This window comes from Panthera tigris, chromosome B1, assembly GCF_018350195.1.
Source record: "Panthera tigris isolate Pti1 chromosome B1, P.tigris_Pti1_mat1.1, whole genome shotgun sequence".
NCBI classification, from domain to species: Eukaryota; Metazoa; Chordata; class Mammalia; order Carnivora; family Felidae; genus Panthera; species Panthera tigris.
The window spans coordinates 148520917-148546410 of record NC_056663.1 but is presented as its reverse complement, the minus strand read 5'-3'; the positions used below and the strand labels follow the sequence as shown (position 1 = coordinate 148546410).

At 34.8% G+C, this 25494-nt stretch overlaps 1 protein-coding gene across 3 annotated transcripts in view; it reads left to right on the top strand.

Annotated features, from left to right (window-relative positions):
- The window catches only part of YTHDC1 (YTH domain containing 1), a 35646-nt gene that overhangs the window by 3947 nt on the left and 6205 nt on the right, over window positions 1-25494 (top strand). For 2 of the 3 annotated variants that reach the window (XM_042984422.1, XM_042984421.1), the window contains exons 2-12: window positions 5682-5783; window positions 6407-6735; window positions 6857-7286; window positions 11495-11584; window positions 12049-12102; window positions 12661-12755; window positions 14245-14353; window positions 14432-14549; window positions 21206-21290; window positions 22258-22424; window positions 24937-25019. In XM_042984422.1, the coding sequence (XP_042840356.1) occupies window positions 5682-5783; window positions 6407-6735; window positions 6857-7286; window positions 11495-11584; window positions 12049-12102; window positions 12661-12755; window positions 14245-14353; window positions 14432-14549; window positions 21206-21290; window positions 22258-22424; window positions 24937-25019 (1662 nt within the window). Of the gene's footprint in view, window positions 1-1113; window positions 1150-5681; window positions 5784-6406; window positions 6736-6856; window positions 7287-11494; window positions 11585-12048; window positions 12103-12660; window positions 12756-14244; window positions 14354-14431; window positions 14550-21205; window positions 21291-22257; window positions 22425-24936; window positions 25020-25494 lie in introns of all 3 variants that reach the window. The other variant, XM_042984420.1, reaches the window with a different exon arrangement.

The following is a 25494-nucleotide window of genomic DNA, read 5'->3' as shown; positions in this document are numbered from 1 at the left end:
GGCCAGGAATTGCAAGATTAAAGTGTAATTCTGGTATAATGGAAAGAGCACTACATTTGTATGCATAGTTGTGAGATTTTTGTTATGTCACTTCAATTCTGTGGGCTGCATTCTGGAATTCTTGTTATATACCTAACCTTCTGGTGGTTAAAGTACTTTGAAAGCCAGTTAGATTTCCATTTTCCCATGATTATGTAAAACAAACTGGGGTGCCTGGGTGGCTTTGTCGGTTGGGTTTCTGGTTCTTGATTTCGGCTTGGGTCCCGATCTCTTTCAGTGGGCTCTGTGTGACAACGTGGAGCTTGCTTGGGATTCTCCGTCTCCCTCTCTCTATCCCTAACCCATGCACGCCTGCGTGGACTCACTCATGCGCATCCTCACTCACGCACTCTCAAAATAAATAAACTTAAAAAAAATCCCCCAATAAAACAATAAAAAAGTTTTGTTAGTCCTAACATCTTGAAAATTTTTGAACAGGCTTTAAAACAATGATTGTTTTTATTTTCTTTTGCCTCCTATATCCCTGGAAAACTCAGTTTGGTAATAGTTTGTGACGGTAACTAAGATTGTGCTAGCTTGCACCAGTGATGATAATGAGGTTCATATACATCATATATTGTGAATGCAAAACATTCACAGATGATTGCACTTCCACAGAGGAGTCAAGCTAGCAGCAAGCCGCTTTGTGTTGTTTTTGAGACAATGTTTAAGTCCATCATTTAAGTCCACATGAAAATCTGAGTTTGGGAATCCTTGAAAATTTGGAAGATCTGACAACATGGTGCTTGAATTTTGTCAAGGCAGTTAATCAACTAGAGTTGAGTAGGATTGTCCTCCTTACTGTTTCTACTCTTTCACAAAGTATCATGCATATTAAGTTTATTTGCAGTTATTTGACATTGTTATTCATGAGTTGCAGGCTTTTATGCATACTAGGGTCCAGCAGATAAGTACTTCTTTAATAGTTAATGGTAGGTATTAGGTTAAACAAAAGGAAAAGAGCAAGCACGGTCTGTGTGCAAGCAGTATTTGTAAATGCACGTATTCATCCGGCATAAACCCAGATTGTCTCTTGCAAAGCCTTGACATGTTACTGCCTCTCTGTCTTAACAGAAGACTATCAGGACTGCTCCAGCTGGTTGCTTTCAGGTGAGAATCTGAATCCCTAATGACCAAATAGTCTGTTCAAAAAATGCAAGGTCTGGATTTTTATATTAAATCCTTAAAGTTTTCAAAACAGTGTCCAAGAGCTAGATTCATGCAAGTTGTTAGGGTATAACTTTGGATGGATTTGAGTTTTAGCTGTAAATAGAAATACTGTTTAATGAGTAATTTTGTTTCATTTGAGCTAATTCATTGTGACAAAATTCATTCTGTTGAGAAACCTTGAACAGTTTTTGAGTTTTTAAAATAGCTTTAAAAAAATACCGTATTCTTTATGTAGATTTTTCCAAAAACAATGTGAAGTGCTTTATCTCATAGAAGTATATACTAGGGTTATTTTTGTAGTATATGAGTTGTATGTTCATGGAACTCTTAATGACATTTACTAACCTTTGTTCATTTTAGTATTAATATTCTTAGGTTGGGTGCTGTCAAGCTACTATGATGGAATTGAATGTATATGAATATTTATACAGTATATTAGTGTATAATTTTAGGGCAAAGAGTGATTTAAAACTCTTTATTAAAGGTTTATTTAAAAAATTAAAATAAAAATTAAATTTGTTAAGGTAGTTTAAAGGTCATGCTAGAGAACTAGTGGGTGTTATTTTATGTTAGAACAATTTTTTTTTCCAAAAAGGATATGCCAGTGATGATTAGTATTCAGCAGTAGTAGTTTGAGAATATTTAAATAATCTTCATTTTCTTTATAATTAGTTCATTTTAGGGACGCCTGTGTGGCTCAGTCAGTTAAGCGTCCGACTCTTGGTTTTGGCTTAGGTCATGAACTCATGGTTTGAGAGCTCAAACCCTGTGTTGGGCTCTGTGCTGACAGCATGGGGTCTGCTTGGGATTCTCTCTCTCCCTTTTCCTCTGCCCTTCCTCGTGTGCGTGTGCGCTCACGCGTGCTCTCTCGCTCTCTCTCTCAAAAAAAAAAAATAAAAAAAAAATGTCATTTATATTAGGGGTTGGCAAACATTTTGTAAAGGGTCATATAGTAAATGACATTTTAGGCTTTGTGGGCCACAGAAGGGTTTGTCACATTTTTTTGTGTGTGTGTCTGTCCCCCCCCCCCCTTTTTAAAACACAACCTTTAAGATGCAGAAACCATTCTTATTTTTACCTTACTCGTTAAAAAAAGCAAGCCATAGGCTGAATTTGTTCTGCAGGCCTTAGTTTGCCAATACTGTGATAAAACCACAGATTATTGATGTCACGGAGTATAATACATAAAAATTTGTAGACCATCAAGTGAGAATGTAGTGTTTGATCCTAAAGTAAATTTCAAGATGTTACAGTGTCACTCATACAGGGCTTTCTGGTGCATTAATTGAAATTAATCTAGTGCACATTACTGTTTAATAATATTTTGCATTTTTTTGTACCCTTATACTTTGTTTAAAGATTTTACTACTACTTCCCTTCTAATTTAACTATAGATTTTAGAAAACCTGAACTGTAGGCTTGTACCCCCCAACTGTTTCTAGACAAGTGAATTTGGTCACCTGGCACTTTTGAGCTTCCTTTTCTTTATCTGTGAAGTAATGGATGATAAAACATACCTTAGGTGATTCATTTATGTATATAGGATATATGTGAAAGTGGTAAAATGTTAAAAGGAAAAAAAAGGAAGCATTGGTTAATATTTGTTGTGTTAAAAATTTGTAGCTACTTTTTAAAAAAAAATTTTTTTAATGTTTTTATTTATTTTTTGAGACAGAGACAGCATGAGCAGGGGAGGGGCAGAGAGAGAAGGAGACACAGAATCAGAGGCAGGCTCCGGGCTCTGAGCTGTCAGCACAGAGCCCGATGCAGGGCTTGAACTCACAGTCTGTGAGTTCGTGATCTGAGCCGAGGCGGGATGCTCAACTGACTGAGCCACACAGGTGCCCCTGTAGCTGCTTTTTAAAACTGCAACCAGTCTCTACATTTGATTAATACACTTATTTGTTAAGACTTTTTAAAACAATAATGACCTTTTTTTTAATAGGGAAACCATGATCTAATTTCATGCCTGAAATTTATATTGATTTAAATTAACCTGTACAGTTCATTCTGTGTTAGGTTTAGCACATGTAAAGTATATAATTTAAGGTGAATGTTCAGGCTTTTGGGTTGTTCTTTCTACTAATGGAATTAGTGATTTCATGAAAAGATGTGTAGCACTATGTTTACTTAATTGCTTATTTCGTTGTGATAATTGTTGTTGTTCAGAAATATAGTTAATTCTGTGAACATCTGTTGGATCCAGTGTTTTACTGATCAGAGAGCTAGAAGTAAATAAAAATTCATATAATGTATATATTTTAGAAAAACAGTAAAGAATACTCTTAACCACCCAAAGAAAGGAATTGCTATGCCATTCCAGGCAGTGTCACTTTTGATGTTCTTACACAGAAACTGTGTTTGACTCCAAATACTGAGATGTTACTTTTTCCTGTATCCTATGTAAGTAACCTTGCTTACTTTCCTATCATGCCTACACTGTGTTTTAGTACTCTTCAGTCACTGATTTCTGTCTCCCTTTGGAGATATTTTAGTCTGATTTAATTGTTTATAGACCTCATGTCAGGTTAATAACCCTTGCTATATATATAAAAAAGTAACCCTAGCTATACTTTTTTTTTTTAATTAAAAAAAATGTTTATTTTAGAGAGAGTGTGTGTGCACACACATGTGTGCGGGGGAGGGACAGAGAGAGAAGGGGACAGAGGATCCAAAGGGCGGGATCTGCGCTGACAGAGAGCCCGATGTGGGGCTCGAGCTGTGAGATTATGACCTGAGAGGAAGTTGGACGCTTAACCAGTTGAGCCATCCAGGTGGCTCCATGCTTGCTATACTTTTGAATGGGCTTTGCTTTTTGGCTTGAACCATAAATGTAATTGTCCTAACCCATCAACGTTTATGAGTTCACATTTCTCTTTACCACACCTTGAATTTGGAAAGATATTTTTGACACCAGAATACTTAAGTGTTCAAAGCATTTACCATTAATTTTAGTGTATTATTTAAAAAAATCAATTTAAGGTAGTAAATATTTACATGTATTTCTTAGAACTTACTTTGTCCTGTTGTATACGTGGGGATGCAGTGACAAAACTGAGTTGTAGGTTTTCATGATCATTCAGTATGTTAATTGTAGTCAGTAGTTCTCTTGACTGAACAAGTTACACTTTTCAGAGTTGATACCAGCAGTTTCAAACGTTTTTGATTGTGTAGCACATCAATACTTTTTTTTACTTTTAATGTTATTTTGACATATTTTGGACAGAATAGATAAATGAATAGTACAAAAATTTTCTTTATCTTTCAGTTATATTCCACAAATGTTAACTTTTTACCACATCGTTTTTCTTGAATTCATTCTCTCTTCTTTCTGTGTATATATGTGGATATATGCATATGCAGACACACTTTTTTCCTGAACTGTTTGCCAGTTTTAGACATGGTGCTTCTTCGTCCCTAATACTTGAGTGTGTATTTCCTAAGAAATAGGATTTTCTTTAATTTAACTATAGTAGTATCAAAATCAGGAAATTAACAGAGTGGTACCATACTCTACAGACCTTATTTAAATTTCACTAGTTTCCCAGTTGTGTGCCTTGTTCAGTTATTGTCTCCTAAATCTTTTAATCTGGAGTAGTTTCTTAGTGGATTGGTATTAGCGGATTGGTATTATTTCATGACCCTTTGTTCCAGTTTGATGTTTCCTTAAGTATAGGTTCAGAGTTTGCATTTTTTTTTGCATTTTTTTAATTTAATTTTTTTTTTTTTTTGAGAGAGAAAGAGCGTGAGGGGGGAGGGGCAGAAAGAGAGGGAGACGCAGGATCTAGGCTCTGAGCTGTCTGCACAGAGCCCGATGCGCGGCTCAAAACCCATGGACCTCAAGATTGTGACCTGAGTCGAAGTCGGATACTTAACCGACTGAGCCACCCAGACACCTCCAGAGTTTGCATTTTGGATGGGAATATCACAGAATTGTTTTATTCTTAGTGCATCATGCCAAGTCTGTAATACTGATTTGACATACTGCTGGTGATGTTAATTTTGATTACTTGGTTAAGTTAGAATCTGCCAGGTTTCTCCACTGTAAAATTATTTTTTTCTTGGTAATCAATAAGTAGGTTGTGAGGAGTACTCACCATCCTTGGTAGGTGTGTGTTTATGTTACACACAAGTATTTCTGTTCTAATTTTTTATGCACATTTTAAAGCAGTTACAAAAATGAGAAATTAGAGGTTGAAGTACAGATATAGAAGTTTTTAACGTTTTCTCTTATACTCCACTATGTCCTTTCATACCCTATGGAGTGGGTGTACACTACTCCTGGCTTTGTATCCCAGAGTTCTGTATCATGTCCTTTATCTTGTATGGTTTTATAGAATTACTGTCGTGTCTTGATCCTGAAATAAAAGATCTTTGACGGTTATGTTTCCATATTTACGTAGACCCAACATAGTCAAAGATAAATGCTTAATGGTAATGATTTTTCCCTATTTTTAATTTCCTGCTTTCAGATGGAGAACTTAATGTTCTAGATGACATTTTGACTGAAGTACCAGAACAGGATGATGAACTGTATAATCCAGAGAGTGAACAAGATAAAAACGAGAAAAAGGGTATGTAATATTTTAAATTTTTTTGTTAAAATAAGGTTATTTTTTTATTAAAATTTTTAAAAAATGTTTTATTTATTTTGAGAGAGAGGGAGGGAGTGAGCTGGGGAGGTGCAGAGAGAGAGAGAGAGGAAGAGAGAAGGATCCAAGCAGGCTCAGTGTTGTCTGCTCAGAGCCCGACATGGTCTCAGACTCATGAATTGTGAGATTGTGCCCTGAGCCAAAATCAAGAGTCAGATGCTTACCCAACTGAGCTGCCCCGGTGTCCCTAAAAAGTTTAAATAGAGATTTAATTTATTAAGAAAGTGACTTTGCTTTTGCTGTTGTTCCTGGGGTCAGTTAACACCAAAAGTGTCCAATCATAACAAACTGTGGTACCCAATTCAATATGAATAAAAGTAATCTATTTCTTTTCAAATGTGTGAAATTTCTCAAATACATGAATTTATTCCAGTATTTGCAAACTATGGTTTCTTTATGATTAACTTTGCAGTAAAAATATTTCAGAAGACATTTTAAAGATAAGAGCTCTTTTTTCTCTCTGATACATATTCTCTGTTAATCTTTGGTGAAATAAGTAGAAGACATAAAACACTTACATGTGTTCTTTAAATTGTATTTTTAAGGATCAAAAAGAAAAAGTGACCGAATGGAATCTACTGACATCAAGCGGCAAAAGCCTTCTCTTCATTCAAGACAGTTGATTTCTAAGCCACTGAGCTCATCTGTCAGCAATAACAAAAGAATAGTTAGTACCAAGGGAAAGTCAGTTGCAGAGTATAAAAATGAGGAATATCAAAGATCTGAAAGAAGCAAGCGTCTAGAAGCTGATCGGAAGATTCGTTTGTCAAGCAGTGCTTCTAGAGAACCTTATAAGAGTCAGCCTGAAAAAACTTGTCTCCGGAAAAGGGATCCCGAAAGGAGGACCAAATCCCCTACACCAGATGGTTCTGAGGTAGTAAATGTTATTGCAGATATAAAACAGAAAACAATTCTTTTTGAGGCATTAGAACTATTTATTCAGTCTGACTTTATCTGTTATATGACTGCTGATTCCCTTTTTCTTTAAACATCAGAGAATTGGGCTTGAAGTGGATAGACGTGCAAGCAGATCCAGCCAATCTTCTAAGGAAGAAGTTAACTCTGAAGAATATGGCTCTGACCATGAGACTGGCAGCAGTGGTTCTTCTGATGAGCAAGGCAACAACACTGAGAATGAGGAGGAAGGGGTGGAAGATGTGGAAGAAGATGAAGAGGTAGAAGAAGATGCGGAGGAAGATGAAGAAGTGGACGAAGATGGAGAAGAGGAGGAGGAGGAGGAGGAGGAAGAGGAGGAGGAAGAAGAGGAGGAGGAGGAGGAAGAAGAAGAATATGAACAGGATGAGAGAGACCAGAAGGAAGAGGGAAATGATTATGACACTCGAAGTGAAGCTAGCGACTCTGATTCTGAATCCGTTTCCTTCACAGATGGATCTGTCAGATCTGGTTCAGGCACAGATGGATCAGGTACTACTCTTTGTATGTATAAGTTTCTCTTAAGAAAAAAAATTTACCTGATTTTATTTTTGAACATACTTAAATTGAATTATAAAATATTTTGAGATGTGGGATGTTAATTAGACTGTCTCATGATTTTTTTACAATTCTATGCCTTTGAGTGTTAGAAATACATTTGAGTAAGGTTTACATATCTTAGTAAATGTGTTTCCCAACTTCATATTGTATTCTAAATGAACGCAAGTCTGATTGTTTCTCAATGGAAATGTTGTATTTCAGGTTTTAAGGTTATAAATTCTTAGGTTTTCATACCGGTCAGCAGTTTGTTTAAACACTGATACCTGATCTACTTGATACTGACATGGAACCTGTCTGGTTGTCGTTACAGTATTTCTATGTCAGATGCCTGTAGATTTCTATCATTTGGCAATAGAAATCAAAACAACTTTCTTTTTCTCTTGGGAACACACACTGTTTTTCCAATTCCGTACCTGTGGATTGACAGACTTGCAGGATCTCCCAAAGGCTGGTGTAAAAGTACAAGAGGTGGAAAATAAGAGTGTAAGGTTCTTGTGGGGAGATTGGTTAAGAGTTGTCTTGGGTTATTCCTTCAGTACTACATGTCCTACCACTTTATCCCTGTCTGATCAATGAGATGTAAATATAGGAATGGTAGGTAGTTGCAGTCATGAGGCTAAGAGGGGACCATCTTTTGGGGAAAATTCAGAGTACAACAAGGAGAGGTCAGGGTACTTCAAAGAACCCTTGCCATTATATGATGGTTACACATACTGTCATGACTGTCTTATGTCAAAATGCAGCCAGATCTGCTATATATACTAAATGAACTAAACTTTGGAATATAAGAACAATTCTATTCTTTTGTTATTACACAATAGTTACAATTTCATTATTAATAGAGTTTTATCATTTTGATAGTACATTGTTAGTAAGTCACATTCTTAAAATTGTATAGGTGATAGAGCAAATGGCCAGCTATTTTCTAGTTATTGGCAACTGAAGTGCTTTCAACCTTTTGCTCACTGGAGTTCTAGGTTTCAGAGTTTAGACAGGATTTTAAGGGATTTAAAGAGTTAAACTGAATTGATGGGTAGTTAAGTTTGATATAAAAATTTGCAGAATCTTTTTTTTTGTTGTTTTTTAAGGTTTATTTATTTTTTGGAGACTTAGAGTGTGAGTGGGGGAGGAGCAGAGAGAGGGAGGTACAGAATCTGAAGCAGGCTCTCTAGGCTCTAAGCTGTTAGCACAGAACCCAACTCTGGGCTCAAACTCATGAACTGTGAGGTCATGACCTGAGCTGAAGTCAAACACTTAACCCACTGAGCCACCCAGGGGCCCCATAATTTGTAGAATCTTTAATTCTATTCTCCCGTTATACTTTTTGCAAACTGATGAGATGATGTATTTTTTGTAATTTATAATAATGGATGGAAAACAAAAAGTGCATTGACAATACGAATGAATGTTTGTTCATTTATTGTGATGACTGTAAGAAACATCTGGGGGGTAGAGGATATTTTATTATAGCCATCTTTGGTATCCATGTTATGAACAATATTTCTTGTATGTCTTGTTTAAGTCAAACAAAGGTGACTTATTTAAATTGGGTAGGACTTGAAACAGTCTGCAGTTTTAATAAGCTCTTAGATGCTGCTGATACTGTATCAAGGTGCTTAATAATACTTCATATTTTTGTGGATAAGACATTTCAAATTCAGTGGTAACCAATAGTTTCATGAACCTTGATATCAAAACTATTTATAGAAGAGATTTATTATTATAAAAGAGATACCTGGAATTCTTACTTTCCTTATTAAAGGAAACTATTGTCTTTGGAAGATCCCTTATGTGGGACATGTTTCAGAGACTGTATTGTGGGCAGGAAGTTATTCTTTATCATGGAGTACTTTCTCATCATAATGTGTGAAAGAAAAATGGGGGTGGATTTGGAACTCCGTAATTAGGAGATGTCTATTTTTAAACATAGGGGATCACAGTTTAGTTTCTGTGTCATGAATTTTCTAGATTCTAGTTTATTTTACCTTATTTTTTTCTCAGAATCTTTGGTAACTTCTTTATAAAAGTGACATTTGGTGGTCATTAAAGGTTTATTTGTTAGATGACTTTCATTGTTCTTTTGATCTGAAAATAATAGTTGGAAGAGGCGATCATAAACTCTTAAGAGCAGTGGGAGTTATTTCTAATGGTATTTATTTTAAAAGTTTAGAAGGTTTCTCTTAAAAAAAAGTAACAGTTGGGCAGGGTCTTAACTCTGCTTCTCTTTTTTCTTTTTTCCTGTATCATGTTAGTGAGATTGAACCATAAAGTATTGTTTTTAAGCAGCAGCAAAAGGTGTATTATCATTAGTGATCAGTTCATAATGCTCATTAGACTCCTACATACTCAAAGAGAAAAAAATGATAAAACATGCTAGAATTTTTAAATAAAAATTTAACAAGGTTTTACTTTTAATCTCTGTGAATTTCCTATTCATTGAGTCACCGAATTGGGTTTCTGCTGAGTGCCAGGCACTATGTAGGAATGTGTAGTCAGTGAACAAAACAGACATGTATGAGAGAGATTTAGGATTTGAACCTCCTGACTCTCATCTATTTGGGTGAGATTTTCAGCCATTTTATACTAAAAAGCTTCAGTCTGTTCAGTTGCAGTCTTCTAGTTTGCCCTGAGGGAAAGGATTCTTAAAACTTTTGAAAGTTGGGTATCATTTAAAGCAGGCAAGCCTGGAAACAAATGCTTTTATCTATAGCTGGTTATTTGAGATACCATTATGCCCCTGAGGGATGCTAGCTTTAAATGGGCTTGGCTTTGTAATTGTGCTTATATGTGCTGCTTTGCTCTTCTCTTTCAGCCCTCCAGTAGGAAAACCAGCCTCACTCACAAGCTTATTGTTATGTCTATTTGGAGAGGCCGCAGAACATAAAAAAAGGGAAAGATGCTTAAACTAAAAGAAAAGGAATTTAGAATGTCTTTGGGATTTTCCATCTCCAGACTAGTTAGATCTGGAAGCCCCATTCAGTAGTAAAATACTTTTTCTGTTTGCTCCTAAGAAGAGAGCTCAGGGCTTCAAGAGGACTTGCATTTGAACTAGGTTCTGTACCCAGAAACTGGGACCCTGGCCATGTTGCTTAACCACTCCTCTTTTCTGTTTCCTTTTCAATAAATGAGAATAATGGCTTTAAGTATTGCATGAGTTTGTTATGAGGATTAAGGAGATAATTTAGCTAAATCTTTTTAAGTAGGTAACTCTTTATAGTCATTCTATAATATAAAATTTTATGCGGGATCATTGATCATTTTTCTGCTGTTTTTATACAAATAAATTTGTGCACTTTCTCTTCATATTTATTCCTTCTTATTTCCTAGCTGGAAATTAAAAGAGCTTATAATGGTATAATTAAAATACCAATAAACAGAGACAGGAGAGCCTAATCCATTTTAGGTCTTTGTTTTTAAGCTTAATGAAGTTCCAAATTAAACTTAAAATGGTTCTTAACTGACCGGTAATGTAAACTTTTTGGATCCACTGAAGATTCCTAGCTTTTTAGTAGAAATACATAGGCTATCAGTAAGATTTTTGGAATAAACTTTAAATTGAATTTGAAGAAAAGACCAGTAATCCAAGAAGGAAGTGGACAAGAAGAATGAACTCGAAGACACATGAGCAAGCAGTGGCAACCAGAAAAGCAATCACCAACTTACTCTAGTGTATTATTATTAATTTTTTTTACATTGAAAAGCTTTGGGTTCTAGGGCTCATCAGACACCTAAGAATCAGAGTTGGAATTGTAATGAAGAATGATAGTATACTTTTTAGAGAGAGACTTGGAACAGTGGTACCTCATATGTAGAAAGAAACAGTATATTTTACTGAAACAAAAGTTGTATTTGCAGATTTCCTCCTCCTCTTGGAAAACTTTATTCAAAGGACTACCTTTATATATAGGATAAGTCATTCTCAGTTATGGCCATGTGTTTTTAATTTAAGTTGGTGGGAGAAACATGTTTCTGTGTTTGAACAAACCTTTGAAATGGAACACCTTCTGAGGAAATTGAGGGATCAGGGGAGAGATTAGCAATGACTATTAGAGATTGTGCAGAAACCAGGCACGTGATACGTTCTTGTTTGAGTACCTGTCTTGTAATGTTTTTAAAAATCTCATTTGAATTCTTTTTAGATGAGAAAAAGAAGGAAAGGAAGAGAGCTAGAGGCATCTCTCCAATTGTTTTTGATAGAAGTGGAAGCTCTGCATCAGAGTCCTATGCAGGTATCCTCATTTTACTTTCATTTGTGGTCATATCTGACTGATTCTGATGTAATTTGCTGTAGAAAGTGTGGAGGCTGTAGTTTAGTGTGAACTTGTTGATGTTCATTAGTATTGATTTTTGGCATGTTCAGTGTAATAATTCTAGAGAAAACTAAGCTTTTTCTTATTATTTTAATCCTGTTCTGTTACTGCTTAAGTGGAATTTCACTTTTTTTTTTTCTTGGAAGATGATGATTCAGTGACTAGTTTTCTGAGTGGGAAACTGTTCAAATATATTTTTAAAAAATCCAAACAACCCAAAAAACAAAACACTCGTACACATTGAGAAGTATTTTTTTGTGTGTGTGGGTGCGCCAGGAAGAATAATTTGTCTTGAATGAGAACTTTATGTGACAAGACTGTAGAAATTTTGTCTTATCTCTATTAAAGCTCAATCTGAACAAATGTACTTTGGCTAAATACAGGTTCAGAAAAGAAGCATGAGAAATTATCATCTTCCGTTCGTGCTGTCCGAAAAGGTATCATTTAAATTTGAAATTGTTTTCATTGCATGCTGCATAAAGTCATTATTTTGCCTTATTAGTTCTCCATTAATAGTTGGTTTTAATGTAGTAATGTTCTGATATATTGCATTAAAGAAAAAATTAATGATGTAGTTTTACATAGAGACAGCTCCACATTTACTTCTTACTGCATACCTTTTAGAACAGTAACAAAAATCTCAGGATATTTTATAGTTTTGGACACCGTGGATAGTATATATGTTTTTAATAGCATAATTGTCTTTAAATGAGTGATTTTGGAAAAGAAATCTATAAAATTTGTAACCATTTTCATACTTAAATATGAATCTGATATATCGGAACATCACTAGATTAGGTTTAACTTCTTGCAGAATGCTGGTGTCTTTTCTTAGCTTTGCTCTATTATGTGTTGTGGCTTAGCTTTCCAGGTTGAATGGGTGATTATGAATTTTAAAAGTTTAGCTGGGTTGTAGAGGGCTAATTTCAGTTAGTACAGCTTACACGTCTGTGATAATGGCTTCTGGTTAATCAGTTTGGGTTTCTTTTTTTCAGATCAAACCAGTAAACTCAAATATGTACTACAGGATGCAAGATTTTTTCTCATAAAGAGTAACAACCATGAGAATGTGTCTCTTGCCAAAGCTAAGGTATTAGCATCAGTTCTGTTGAAACTATCCCAGTTTTGAAAATTTTAAGTGTGAAGGTAGACTTGAGTATCTTGAGTGGTATACTGTGATTTTCATTAGAGCTTTAAAGATCCACAGCCCACTTGCCACTTAAGGTCTGCTTTGTGGCCATGTAAGCGACCTAATAGTAATTTGAGTTTTCTTTTCAGTCTGAAGGTGATTTTAGAAGTCAGAATATTTGATATTGAAGAATTATGTATGTTTTATACTTTGTACTGTAAAAGTATTTTTTTGGATTTTTGTGTTTCTGTATTCAAATGCTAACTTACTGAAGTAACGTTTTAAAAGTTTCTACAACCATTTTTTGTTTTATATTGATGCTGGTTTTACACCTTGATGTTGTTGAAAAGAAATCATTCTTTTATGGGGAGTTTCTTTTATTTTTAGAAGTGACATCACTTGGACTTATTTTATTTATTTATTTTGTATCACTTGGATTTAGAAGAAAAGAGAAAGAGTTAGCTAAAAGGCCCACCCAAGCAAGGCTTTACAAAAAGGATATGTCTAGTTGCTGTTAGGATGTTGTAAGATATGAATTTTCTTTTAAAATACCTATATTTGTTACACCGTTACAAAATTTTCCTTTTCTTGATTTAAAATGAATCATTATAGCCTCTACTGATTTTTAGAAAATTAATAATTTTTCAAACCATATTTTGTCAGTATTACTGTCTTATATTTGTCATTATCCATCAAACTAGGTGGAATAATATACCAAATAGCTATCCCGTGGAAGTTTATTCTGTTTCTCTGCTAGAGTGAATTTAGGCAGAAGTAATTAAGCACTTAGTGTGAATGAGATCTAGTTTGTAAGACTAGACTGACTGAATTAGAGCTTCTGCCTTACCTTACCATGCTATTTCTTTTGATCTTTTCACGAACAAGTAATAGATTAAAATGCTTTAGAAATTAGTAGCTTTGTTCTTGCTCTGTGTACAACGGAGGCTTTTTTTAGTCAAACTATTAATGCCTAAAAATTTGAACTTAAATAGGAAAAATGAGAAATGCTAGAAACCAGACAGAAATTTTCCAGTTATAATTTACCAATATAGTATTTTTAATTATTTAGATTAGGTAGTTTAAGGAGAAAAATGTACATGCTGTGATTCACCTTCAGACATGTTTTTACCCACAGTAAATCATTGTGATAATTAAAATAATTCTAGGTGATTGTTTCTATTATGTAGAATTCTATATCATAAGATTTGACATCCTTCCCCCAAAATCTCTAATGATTTTGTTAAGGTTGGGAATTTTCTCCATATTTTTCTTGAGTTTTTAATAAATTAGCACATTATTTTGACAGCTGATAAGTAAGACCTTTCTTAATTATAGCTTACTTAAATTTAAAATACAGCAGTATCAGTAGCCTTGGTCTTTTGCAGATATAATTGCAGTGGTGAAAGATTTGCATTAATTTCAGTCTGTGATCTTTATGTTATTTGTGTAGGGTGTTTGGTCCACGCTGCCAGTAAATGAGAAGAAATTAAATGCTGCATTCAGATCTGCAAGGAGTGTTATCTTAATATTTTCTGTCAGAGAGAGTGGAAAATTTCAAGGTAAGGATAAAAATAATTTGGATATATAAAAACATCATTTATATTAGGCACCTATTTATTGTGATTTGATCCCCTTAGGATTTGCAAGACTTTCTTCAGAGTCACATCATGGAGGATCTCCTATACATTGGGTGCTTCCAGCAGGAATGAATGCTAAAATGTTGGGAGGAGTTTTTAAAATTGACTGGATTTGCAGGTAAATTATACATTCTAGTGTAGATAATTAAATCTGCACTAAATGGCTGCCAATTGGGAGTAATGTTAAAACTCCACAGTTTTTTAGCTTTAATTTATTCTCTCTGATGATTATACTCTTTTCAGACTCATTCCTAGGCTGATTTGGATCCAAAAATATTAACAGTGTTAAAGTAAAGTTAAACATCAATACGTTTTGCTTATCTTGTTCACTGTCTTTATATTTCCTATAGGATGTAAAGGCAAAGGTTTATGTAGTCAGGAGTTTTATGTAGTTCATTTGTACTCTATATTAGTAACATAGCAGTAAGTTTGTCATGAATTAGACAATTGCTTGGAATGTTACCTGGATAGATCTATGTGATTTTAGTGATTTAACGTGTCATTTAGTAACTGGTATAGGAAAATAGCCACTGTTTAACTTGGCTCATATTTTGGAGGTAACTAATTTAGTTGTGAACAAGTACTTTTTCTTAAGGAAATAGCAAAACATGTTTAGTTGGTATTATATTTTGAAAATGGTAATTAAGATTTAAATATGTTTATTAGAAATAACTGAGTTATTACAACTGTTGTTATGTTCTTACTGAATATGCATTGTTAGAAAATGATAAAAGAGGGGCGCCTGGGTGGCTCAGTCAGTTAAGCGGCCGACTTCGGCTCAGGTCATGATCTCGCAGTCCGTGAGTCCGAGCCCCGCATCAGGCTCTGTGCTGACAGCTCAGAGCCTGGAGCCTGTTTCAGATTCTGTGTCTCCCTCTCTCTGACCCTCCCCGTTCATGCTTTGTCTCTCTCTGTCTCAAAAATAAATAAACGTTAAAAATAATTAAAAAAAAGAAAATGATAAAAGAAGTAAATTTAAGTGATACAAACTTTAACACTTCATGAAATGGACACTCTCCTGTGGAGAGCTGCAAAATGGGGCAGAAGGCAGAAAGCTTTTAATTTTTTTTATGTTTATTTTTGAGAGAGAGGCAGAGTGCAAGCAGAGGAGGGGCAGAGAGAGGGAGAGATATAGAATCTGAAGCAGGCTCCAGGCTCTGAGCTGTCAGCAGAGAGCCCCATGCAGAGCTCAAACTGAAGAATCTTGAGATCATGCATGACTTGAGCCAAAGTTGGACACTTAACTGAGCCACCCAGGCATCCCAGAAAGCTTTTATAGGATAAATAACAAGAGAGAGACAAATAGAAAATGTCTTATTGCCTAGGGCTACGTTGTCAACCTCATTTGGGGTGAGAAAGCCCAGACTAAAGGTGGCTTGGTGTTTGGGGATTGGCTGATTGGATATACTGCATTTCTGGTCAAGCTGAGCACATACAGGGACACAAAAGTTAGATCTAAGCTTCTGTTTGCTGACATGACACATCCAGCAGGAGCGGCTACATCTTGAGCCTAGAAAGTTATTTTAACATAAACTAAGTATTTGAGTGAACTTTATATGGCATGTACACATCTATTGCCTATAAAATTAATTTCAGTAAAAAAATATTACTTGAAACAGACCATATGTATTTTTTATAAGTTGAAATTAGCTTAGGTGTTGGATTTTGATGAGGATGGAAGAATTGGATAAGAATGAAAAATGCTATTCATATCTGATCTGGAAGGCAGACTAGGAAGAGCATGGAAACACAAGCAGAAGCCATGGGGCTTAGGAGATGGGAAAGTGGTGGGGGGGGAGGGGAAGGTATGTGAGTGGGATAGGGAGTCCTTTTTTTTTTTTTTTTAATGAAACAGATGATAAAAGATAGAGATGAACAGTAATGTGGGCCAGCCAAAGGAGTTAAACTTTTATGTATGGGAAAGTGAAGAACTGTGAACTTACGTAAGCAATAATATAGTGAAAATAGTATATTAGGTTGATTGTTGATAGAGTAGCAAAACTGCATAAAAATATATCATCATTACTTCTCATCCCATCATTACTTTCTATAGGGAAAAATTGGAAGCAATCTAAATTCTTCCATATAGGAAACTGGTTAAGTGAATTATGGTTTGTCACTTAAATGTAATACACAGAAGTAATTATCCATGTGACAACATGGAAAAAACAAATGAAAAATTGCATAATTATAATGTTGGAATGCAGTGCTAGGTTGGTGAGGGTGTCGGTGATAATTCCCCTACTCCGTTATACCCAGGATTTTTAAATAAAAATTTATGGCTCTTCAGAAATTAAGGTTATAATTAAGTTATACTTCTATTATAATCAAATTAAAATTATAAAATTTAAAGATCTGGTGGCAGTTTTTAGGGAAAACAAGGTGCTTGCTATTTCTTAGCAGAGATAGACTTATTTATTTGGATGTCTATAACTATAAAAACCAAAGAAGTTTGTTAGTCTGTGGTTTTATGACTAGAAACATTATTGGTGTTATTGGAAAGTATTTGGAGATAATGTTGTCTTAGGATTAGAAGACAAAATAATTACCCATTTTAAATTGGTTGCAGCTAATTTTGTTTTGAATGTTACTTGTTCTATTAACCTTCATTTCCCAATTCATGATAAGGAAATTTGTTTTTTAATTTCAGAAGGTGAGCTTAATTTATTCATGTATTGTCTTTCTCACTGACTTATTGGCTATTTTACCAACTTGTTTGATATGTGTTCACTAACAAGAGGTACAAACCCAAAATACTAACGTTTTGTACAGAACTTTGGGTAGTAAAGTTTCTTTATTGTACTTAAGTTTTATGTTGACCTGGAAAGACTTTTTTTTCTTTTGTTTTTTTCTTTTTCTTTTTTCTTCTTCCTTTTCTCTTTTTCTCTTTCTTTCTCTTTTTCTTTTTGAGAGCATGTGTGCAGGAGGGGCAGAGGGAGAGTGAGAGAGAGAATCTTAAGCAGACACCATGCCCAGCACACAGTCCCATGTGGGGCTTGATCTCATGACAGTGAGATTATGACCTGAGCCAAAATCAAGAGTTGCATACTTAACCGCCTGAGCCACCCAGGCGCCCCAAGAATTTTTTTTTTTTTTATGTTTATTTATTGAGAGAGAGGGAGAAAGTAAGCGAGTGTGCACCAGCGGGGGGAGGGGCAAAGGGAAAGGGAGAGAGAGACTCTTAAGCAGGCTCCATGCCAACGCAGATGCTGATGCAGGGCTTGTTCCTACAAACCATGAGATCATGCATGACCTGAGCTGGATTCAAGAGTCAGACACTTAACTGACTAAGCCACCCACATACCTCAAGAATATTCTTTTTTTTTTCTCTTTATTGAGGTTTTATTTATTTATTTATTTATTTATCTATTTATTTAAATATATGAAATTTATTGTCAAATTGGTTTCCATACAACACCCAGTGCTCATCCCAAAAGATGCCCTCTTCAATACCCATCATTCACCCGCCCCCCCCCCCCAATCAGCCCTCAGTTTGTTCTCATTTTTTAAGAGTCTCTTATGCTTTGGCTCTCTCCCACTCTAACCTCTCTTTTTTTTTTTTCCCCCTTCCCCTCCCCCATGGGTTCCTGTTAAGTTTCTCAGGATCCACATAAGAATGAAAACATATGGTATCTGTCTTTCTCTGTATGGCTTATTTTACTTAGCATAACCTTCTCCAGTTCTGTCCACGTTGCTACAAAGGGCCATATTTCATTCTTTCTCATTGCCACATAGTAATCCATTGTGTATATAAACCACAATTTCTTTATCCATTCATCAGTTGATGGACATTTAGGCTCTTTCCATAATTTGGCTATTGTTGAGAGTGCCGCTATAAACATTGGGGTACAAGTGCCCCTATGCATCAGTACTCCTGTATCCTCAAGAATATTCTTAAAGAAAAACTACAACTTTAATTTTTACAATACTCATCACTTAGTTCAAGAGTAGTTTTATAATGAAGAATTCTGAGGGGCATGTAATATTACATTGGTATTTCCTTGGGTAAGTCTTTTGTATTCTTAAGTTTTGTGTATAAAATGAGAATTGCATTTGGTTCAGTTAAGAGGATCAAACTTTAAATATAAATGCTGAAGGCTTTCTATCAGTAATAGTAATTGTTATCGATATTTTTTCTTTTTATGATAGTTTTGATAGACTTATTTAAGCACCCTTTGGATTTAATAATAACTAGACTTAAGTTTATTTAAGTGTGTTCTCTCGACTACTTGTGTCAGTAGTATCTGATCGTTAAAATGCAGAATCTTAAGACACACCTCAAACCTCTTGAATTTCTGATGGCTCATGTATTTTGTAGGCACACTGAAGTTTAAGATCACATGGTGCATGTTAGCAGATAGGAGAGGAGCCATAAAAAGTGACTTAAGTTATCACTGGGAATTAGCTCTAAATAAGGCTATACTCTATAAAATGTCATTTGTCCAGAATTAAATTAGCATCTACTGATGCTATTTTATACTCACCCCTTCCATATTCATTCCAATTAGCCCATTTTCTCTTTTCTTTTAGAATTTCTCCATTATTTCTTTTAACTTTAGTAGCCAAACCTCTATATAGTACATAAGAGCCTTTGTACAGTTGTATGTTCTTTTGTTAAATTTGTCCCACTTAACCAAACCCCTGAAATCAGCGAGTTACTTCCATGTTCATTGGATTACTCACAATAAAGCTGGTCATCTGTAGTTGTCTTCATTACACATGTCAGTTTAAAAGGTAACTTTAGGATGTTTATTCTATAACTACGATGACTGTGGTCCTGTAGTTTCTCTAAATACATTCTGAGTCCTATTTTGCTTAGGGCCTCACAGTTCTTGGTGATACTCTGATAGGTATTAATTTGTCAACACACACAAAAAATATCTGTAGAATCTAGTTAGAACCAATGCCATCGAGAAGCTTAACCCCAAGTGACTCAACCCAACTCAATGTGTGGTTTTATGTTGGTCCTTCAGTATTTCATTGCTAATATTTAAATAACAGTGATAACTTTCTGCAGGAACAATTTGTAACTTCCTGTATTTTGGTGGCTTGTAGGTTATTTATTCCTCTCCTGTAACTGTTTTTTAACTGGCAATTTAGAGGGAAAATCTAAGAAAGTATTAAAGTACAAAGAATTGTTACTAGAGATTTCCCTCTGGATACCCTAGGCTTTGGTATAGACTTGTTTCTTTTAACTTCTGAGAGCTGAAAAGTTTAAAAAAAAAAAAAAAGTGTGTGTATATATTTTGTATACATATTAGGTATATGTTCTTGAGCCACTTTTGGTGTGTGAAGTAAGATGTATATTATTACACTAAGAATTCAAGCTTTTTAGTAATACCTAGTGGGTATTTCCATAATTCATAGCCCACTTCCCCCATATATTCACATGATCACCACCACAGAGCATGCCACTGTGTTAACTTTAGATACACTTTACTCTTCCCCAAAGTTTAAAGAAGTTATAAAATTTCAGCATTCTATATTCATCTTTAAGAAAATTGGTGTAAGAGTAGAACAAATGACTATATAGCTTATCCACTAGACCAGGTTGTGTTTTTTCTTCTCCATTATACCTTTGCTCAAGCTCTCTCATTGCTTCAAATGTAACCCTTCCTTAGCTCTTTATATTTGGCTTTTCCTGGGTCACTTTTCTTTCAGGCATATTCCATATGCTACTTCTTCCAGGAAGCATTTTTTGATTATTTTCTTTCTCTCCAAAATAGATGTGACCAGCAAAACTTTTATGTGCCTGTTTATTCTTCTTTGATAGCTGTGGAAGAAATTTACGAATGCAAGCAGCTCTTTATCTTACTCATCTTTGTATGTCTTTGGGCTGAGCAGTTTCATGTGTATTGTAGATACAATAAATAATTCTTTAACGCATTTATTTAATTTGGCATTACTCTGCACACACATAGATAAAGCCTTATTAAGTGCTGTTAACTTGATTATTCCTTGATAATTAATAAGAATGATTGCATTTAGCATTATGCTAGGTTGATAAAGAGTATAAAAATACAGGCTGTCTCTTTTAAGTTGGTGAGACCATTTTGCCCTGTGGCTCAGAGTTTAGAGCATGAGTTTCTTTAAGTTATATAAGTACTGCACCTAAGTGGAGGGCATAATTCATATGTGCAGACATATGAATTTGTACGTATAAACATTTGTATTGTCAAGAGTCATTCCATGGGTGGTAGGGAAATATTGTCTTCCTGAAAAGGAGAGGACATTGGAATCTGGGAGAGCAGTTCTGAACGAAGCATAGGGAACACTTACTTTCATTTGGTGTTAACTATCTGATGAAGGTTCAGCTCTTTGTTGATTAGTTAATAAAAAATGCGGTTTGTTTACACAGAAACGAGCTAACTAAACATGTTATATGTCGTTCCATTTGCACACTATTAAAAACAGGTATGAAGTGTAGGTGGTGATACCATTGTTTATAAGCCGAAGAATTCAGCGCAGGCTCAGAGGAGGGAGAGAGAGAGCGTGTGAGAGCGAGCCAGCACGCGCTGGGGTTTAAACCCAAACTGTCTTGGTTTCCAAGCTCATGTTCTTACACACTGTATTATTTAGCTTATTTTTGAGAACACTGGAGAATGTGGAAAGAACCCTTCTCTTAAAGGTGCTCCCTCTCTGGGGAATGAATGCTTCTAGCCTAAGTAATTCTGTAAATTTTAGTCACGTTTAAATCAGGATTAACTGCTGAAGTAATATAAGGTCCCTAAAGGATTCTGCAAAAGAATATAATTGGTATTACTTTGTATTTAGGCGTGAATTACCCTTCACTAAGTCAGCTCATCTCACCAATCCTTGGAATGAACATAAGCCAGTAAAGATTGGACGTGATGGACAGGTTTGTTGTCTTACTTGATTATTTAAAACACATACATTTAATCATTCCTTTTAGAGAATTTTATTGAAGGACATTTTTAAGCCATTTTTGAAAGAATTCGTGTGAAAGATTAAGGGAAAATATTCTTATTTGGAATTCACAGTCACTGTGGTTTTGACCAATTAGTAAGACCTCCATAAATGTTGAAAGATAGGTAGCTTTATATGGTACTTAATACAATTGAAAGAAAAGTTTTTGATGAGAAATTCTGGTCCTGATTTTAAATTGTTTTTCATTATGTTATTTACTGCACTTTGTATAATTTTAGAAATGCCATTTAACATCTTTGCTGAAGTTTTCTAATTAGAAGGAAGCTATATGAAAAGTATATGTACCCAGGTTTTCAAGTCTGCAAATGAAATTATAAGTGTAGTGATTTAAACCCGAATCTTCTACATGTAACTTTGAACCAGAAGCGGTGTGCTTTCATTACTCATAAATGAAATTGCTGGTGGTTGAAAATAAATCTTCATTTTAAAAAGCCATACATTAGTCTCCCTTTGTAGTTTTTGTAATGTATTTTTTGTAATGTAGTTTTGTAATGTATTTTGGCACACACTAACAATGTTTTTCCTCCGCTGAGTTAAGGTAGAGAACTTTGTCCTGATGTTTTTGTATTTTGCACAAAGAAATATTCCTTTGTTTGCAGAGGATGATTGTCATAGAGTTTTAAGCAACTGCATTTGTATATTTAACTTTGCAGATTATATAACTTTTAGTTTTTACCCGTATATAAATACATGAAACACTTCTGAAAGGTTTTTTAAAACCTTTCAAGGAAGTTTATTGGAATCCTGTATGATCATCAGCTTTAAGAAGGAAGTCTTCAAGTCAGTCTGTTTTTGTTCTTGTACTTCAGGAAAATACAACAAGTCTATTGAAAATTTCTCCTGTTTTCGTCTTGTAAATTACTACTTTCCTGTTCTAGGAAATTGAACTTGAATGTGGAACCCAGCTTTGTCTTCTATTTCCCCCCGATGAAAGTATTGACTTGTATCAGGTCATTCATAAAATGCGTCACAAGAGAAGAATGCATTCTCAGCCCCGATCAAGAGGACGTCCATCCCGTCGAGAACCAGTCCGGGATGTGGGAAGGTTAGAAACGTTCTTTGGACTGATAATAGGCACATGTATCAGAATAACATGATGGAGGAATGTGATTCGTCAAAAGTTTGTCCTGCGGTAAAGAAGAAAGAGAAAATCCTCAAATCAAGCTGCATGGACTAGTTTGTGGCTTCATTGAGGATTTCACATGGTCACCTTGGTCTCAGTCATTTTTCAAGAGGAAAATGGGGATCTTTCCTTATGCAGAAAAAAATTATTTGCTAAAGAGTGATAACCAGTTTAAATTAGATAGTTTCTGATAATACAATGTATGCAATTGCAATGAGGTAGGCCTTTGTTGCTCAGAACAGGCTAGAAAGGAGGAAGAGAGAAGGAAGTCTTTATTTGCAAAAATTGTTAATATTTTGTAAAAAGCCTTTTCTTTCAGGTGTGTCTCTGGATAAGCCTTATCAGATATGGGACTTTTATAAAGGATCACTAATGTTTTTTCAGAAGATGACGCCTCATTTAGAGGATAAAATATTTTAAGTTATTTTGATATTCAAGAGGAGCATTATTGGGACTGTTTCAAATTTTATCACCGTGATGTGTTAACCCCATTGCCAGATATTCTCTAACATGTACCCAGTGAATTCACACATCTTGCTGAGCTTCTGAAAACAATAGGTTCTTTCCAAAGGGGATCAAGTGGCCCTGGGAGACCCGGCAACAAACCGAAAAGAAGGGCTGTTGCTGTGTCTGTTTACAACTTTTCCAGATGCTGGCAGTACCTGTGGACTTAAAATGTTTTTTAGAGGATCGTCATGGTTATTGATCACTACTTTATGAACTAAGCAGCATTTTCCAGGAAAAGGGGGTTTAACTTGTTACAGAATTGGAGAAGTCTTTGCAAAGGACTGATTTAAGCCCTTCCACCCAACACCTTCCCCTGTGTAGATTTGCATACAGCTAAATCTAAAATATTCTGCTAAAGACTGTTGGATGTATGGTTGATGGGATGAAACCTTTGGTTAAGTTTCCTTTTGGTGGAAACATCCTGTGGTAGGTACAGATAATCCAACAAGAGTCCCCATTTCTTTGAGCTTAAAAAGGACACTGTCAAGTAGGTAGGAGGACACCTGGCAGAGCCCCCTTACTTTTGGCCTTAAAGGACTGAACACCAAGATGTCTTTTGAAGTTTAAGCTAAGAGGTTTCCAGTGCAATACAATATATACAAGTGAAGTTTTTACCTCAGTTTTGCAATGGACTGCAAACTATACTTATTACACCACTACACCTTCTCTCAAGCCTGCCAGGGCCTCCATATATGTATGGCTTACAGCTTAAAGTCAGTAGTTGGACTACTATATGAACTGTTTCTATCATGTTTTATACCGGTCGTAAATGCACTCCCCAAACTACAAGAAAGCGGTATGTTTATTTTTTAAACCAGCTTTTAATTTTCTTAGTCTTATTTATTGTAGATGCAACTGTTTTTATTTTGTTGGGGAGGGCGGGGGCTTGGGGTAATTGCACTTTGCAGTTTGAGTGAACTTGTCTTGGAAAAGTTAATGAAAGCAGTTGATAACTCAAACAGCTGGAAAACTAGTGATGCTAGGTTATTATATAGACTTTTTATTTGAAAGTAAGGGTAAAAAGATACATTTATTGCCAAAAAAACTTGGAATTCTTGTTTTTATTTTGTGTAGCTCTTTATTAAATGCTAAATAAAGTGAAGTGTACTTAATGATGTATTACATTAGCCATTGAGATTTATGGGAGACCATAAAGAGCAGCCCTCTGTAGACAGTAAAATTTCACTTTCTAAAGAATATATACTTTGAACTCGTTTTATGAACTCTGTTAAATTGCTCCATTACTTTCCAGTTTTATTTTAAGACATTGTCTCTGGGAAAAATTCCCTTAGTTTTTAAATGTTATTAATTATAGAAAATTAGTTTTTCCAAGTATTAAGATTATCAAAACTTTCCTGTAAAGTCACTTGGAATAAGTATCAAATTTTCTGTATGATCATGTGAAAAGCATAATTTGTGCAAAGCAAAAGCAAGAAATAATTAATTCTGTGTAGACTTCTTCTAAGATGGTATTAATAAGTTTGAATATATAGATTTTAGAGTTACCTATTGTGTAATGGTGATAGTTTTTTTTTTTTCTTTTTTCACGTGAATGGAGACTTTATTTGGGAAAGTGTTTTGTTAAACTGGATGTTTACGTTAGTTTGAGAGCAGCTCATTTACTTCTGTTTAGAATACTAAAATGTGATTTACATATTTTGAGCAGACTGCTCTTTCCAAGTTTTTCATGATAGCATGAGATTATAGAGCATATCTACTTCCAGCAATACATTCAAGGATTGATTTATATAGTAATTAGAGGAATTAAAATTTAGAAATTTTAAGATTTGCTCACCAGAAATTAGGATGTTATTTTAAAGGAAATAATGGGCTATTCTTTGTACTTATTTCTGTCAGAAACTCTTGCATTGCTGTTTGTTCTCCCAGCAGTTTTTGGTTTAATTTCTAATGTGTCTAATTTGTGTAGGCGTCGACCAGAAGATTATGATATTCATAACAGCAGAAAGAAACCAAGGATTGACTATGCCCCTGAGTTTCACCAGAGACCAGGTTAATATTTTATAATCCTGCAGATATTTGACTTAAAATTATGAACCAACAACAAAAACAACAACGACACAAAAACATATATTGTAATCTTGTAGTTCTAAAAGTGAGAAAACTTTAGGACATGACTGCTTAAATCATAGGAAATTATCAATAGTTGTCACTTAAATTCTACTTCGTGAAGGTTATCTATTTTAGTGTGACTCATCATCATCTGTTAATTACCTGATGTTGCTAATTTACAATTATTTCACAGATGGAAACTGCACATGTGTTTTAAGATTAAAGATGATTAGGGAAAGCAGCCATCTTACACTTTATTATGTTTTTCATTTTCTATGATACTTAGTATTTCATGTGGTATATAGCTTTATTTGGAAACTGAAGTTATGCTGTGTTTTTTTTAAAAAAAAAATCTTTCACATGTTTTTAGAGAGGAATGAGAAATATTTGGTTTATAATCTAGAAAGCAGCTTTC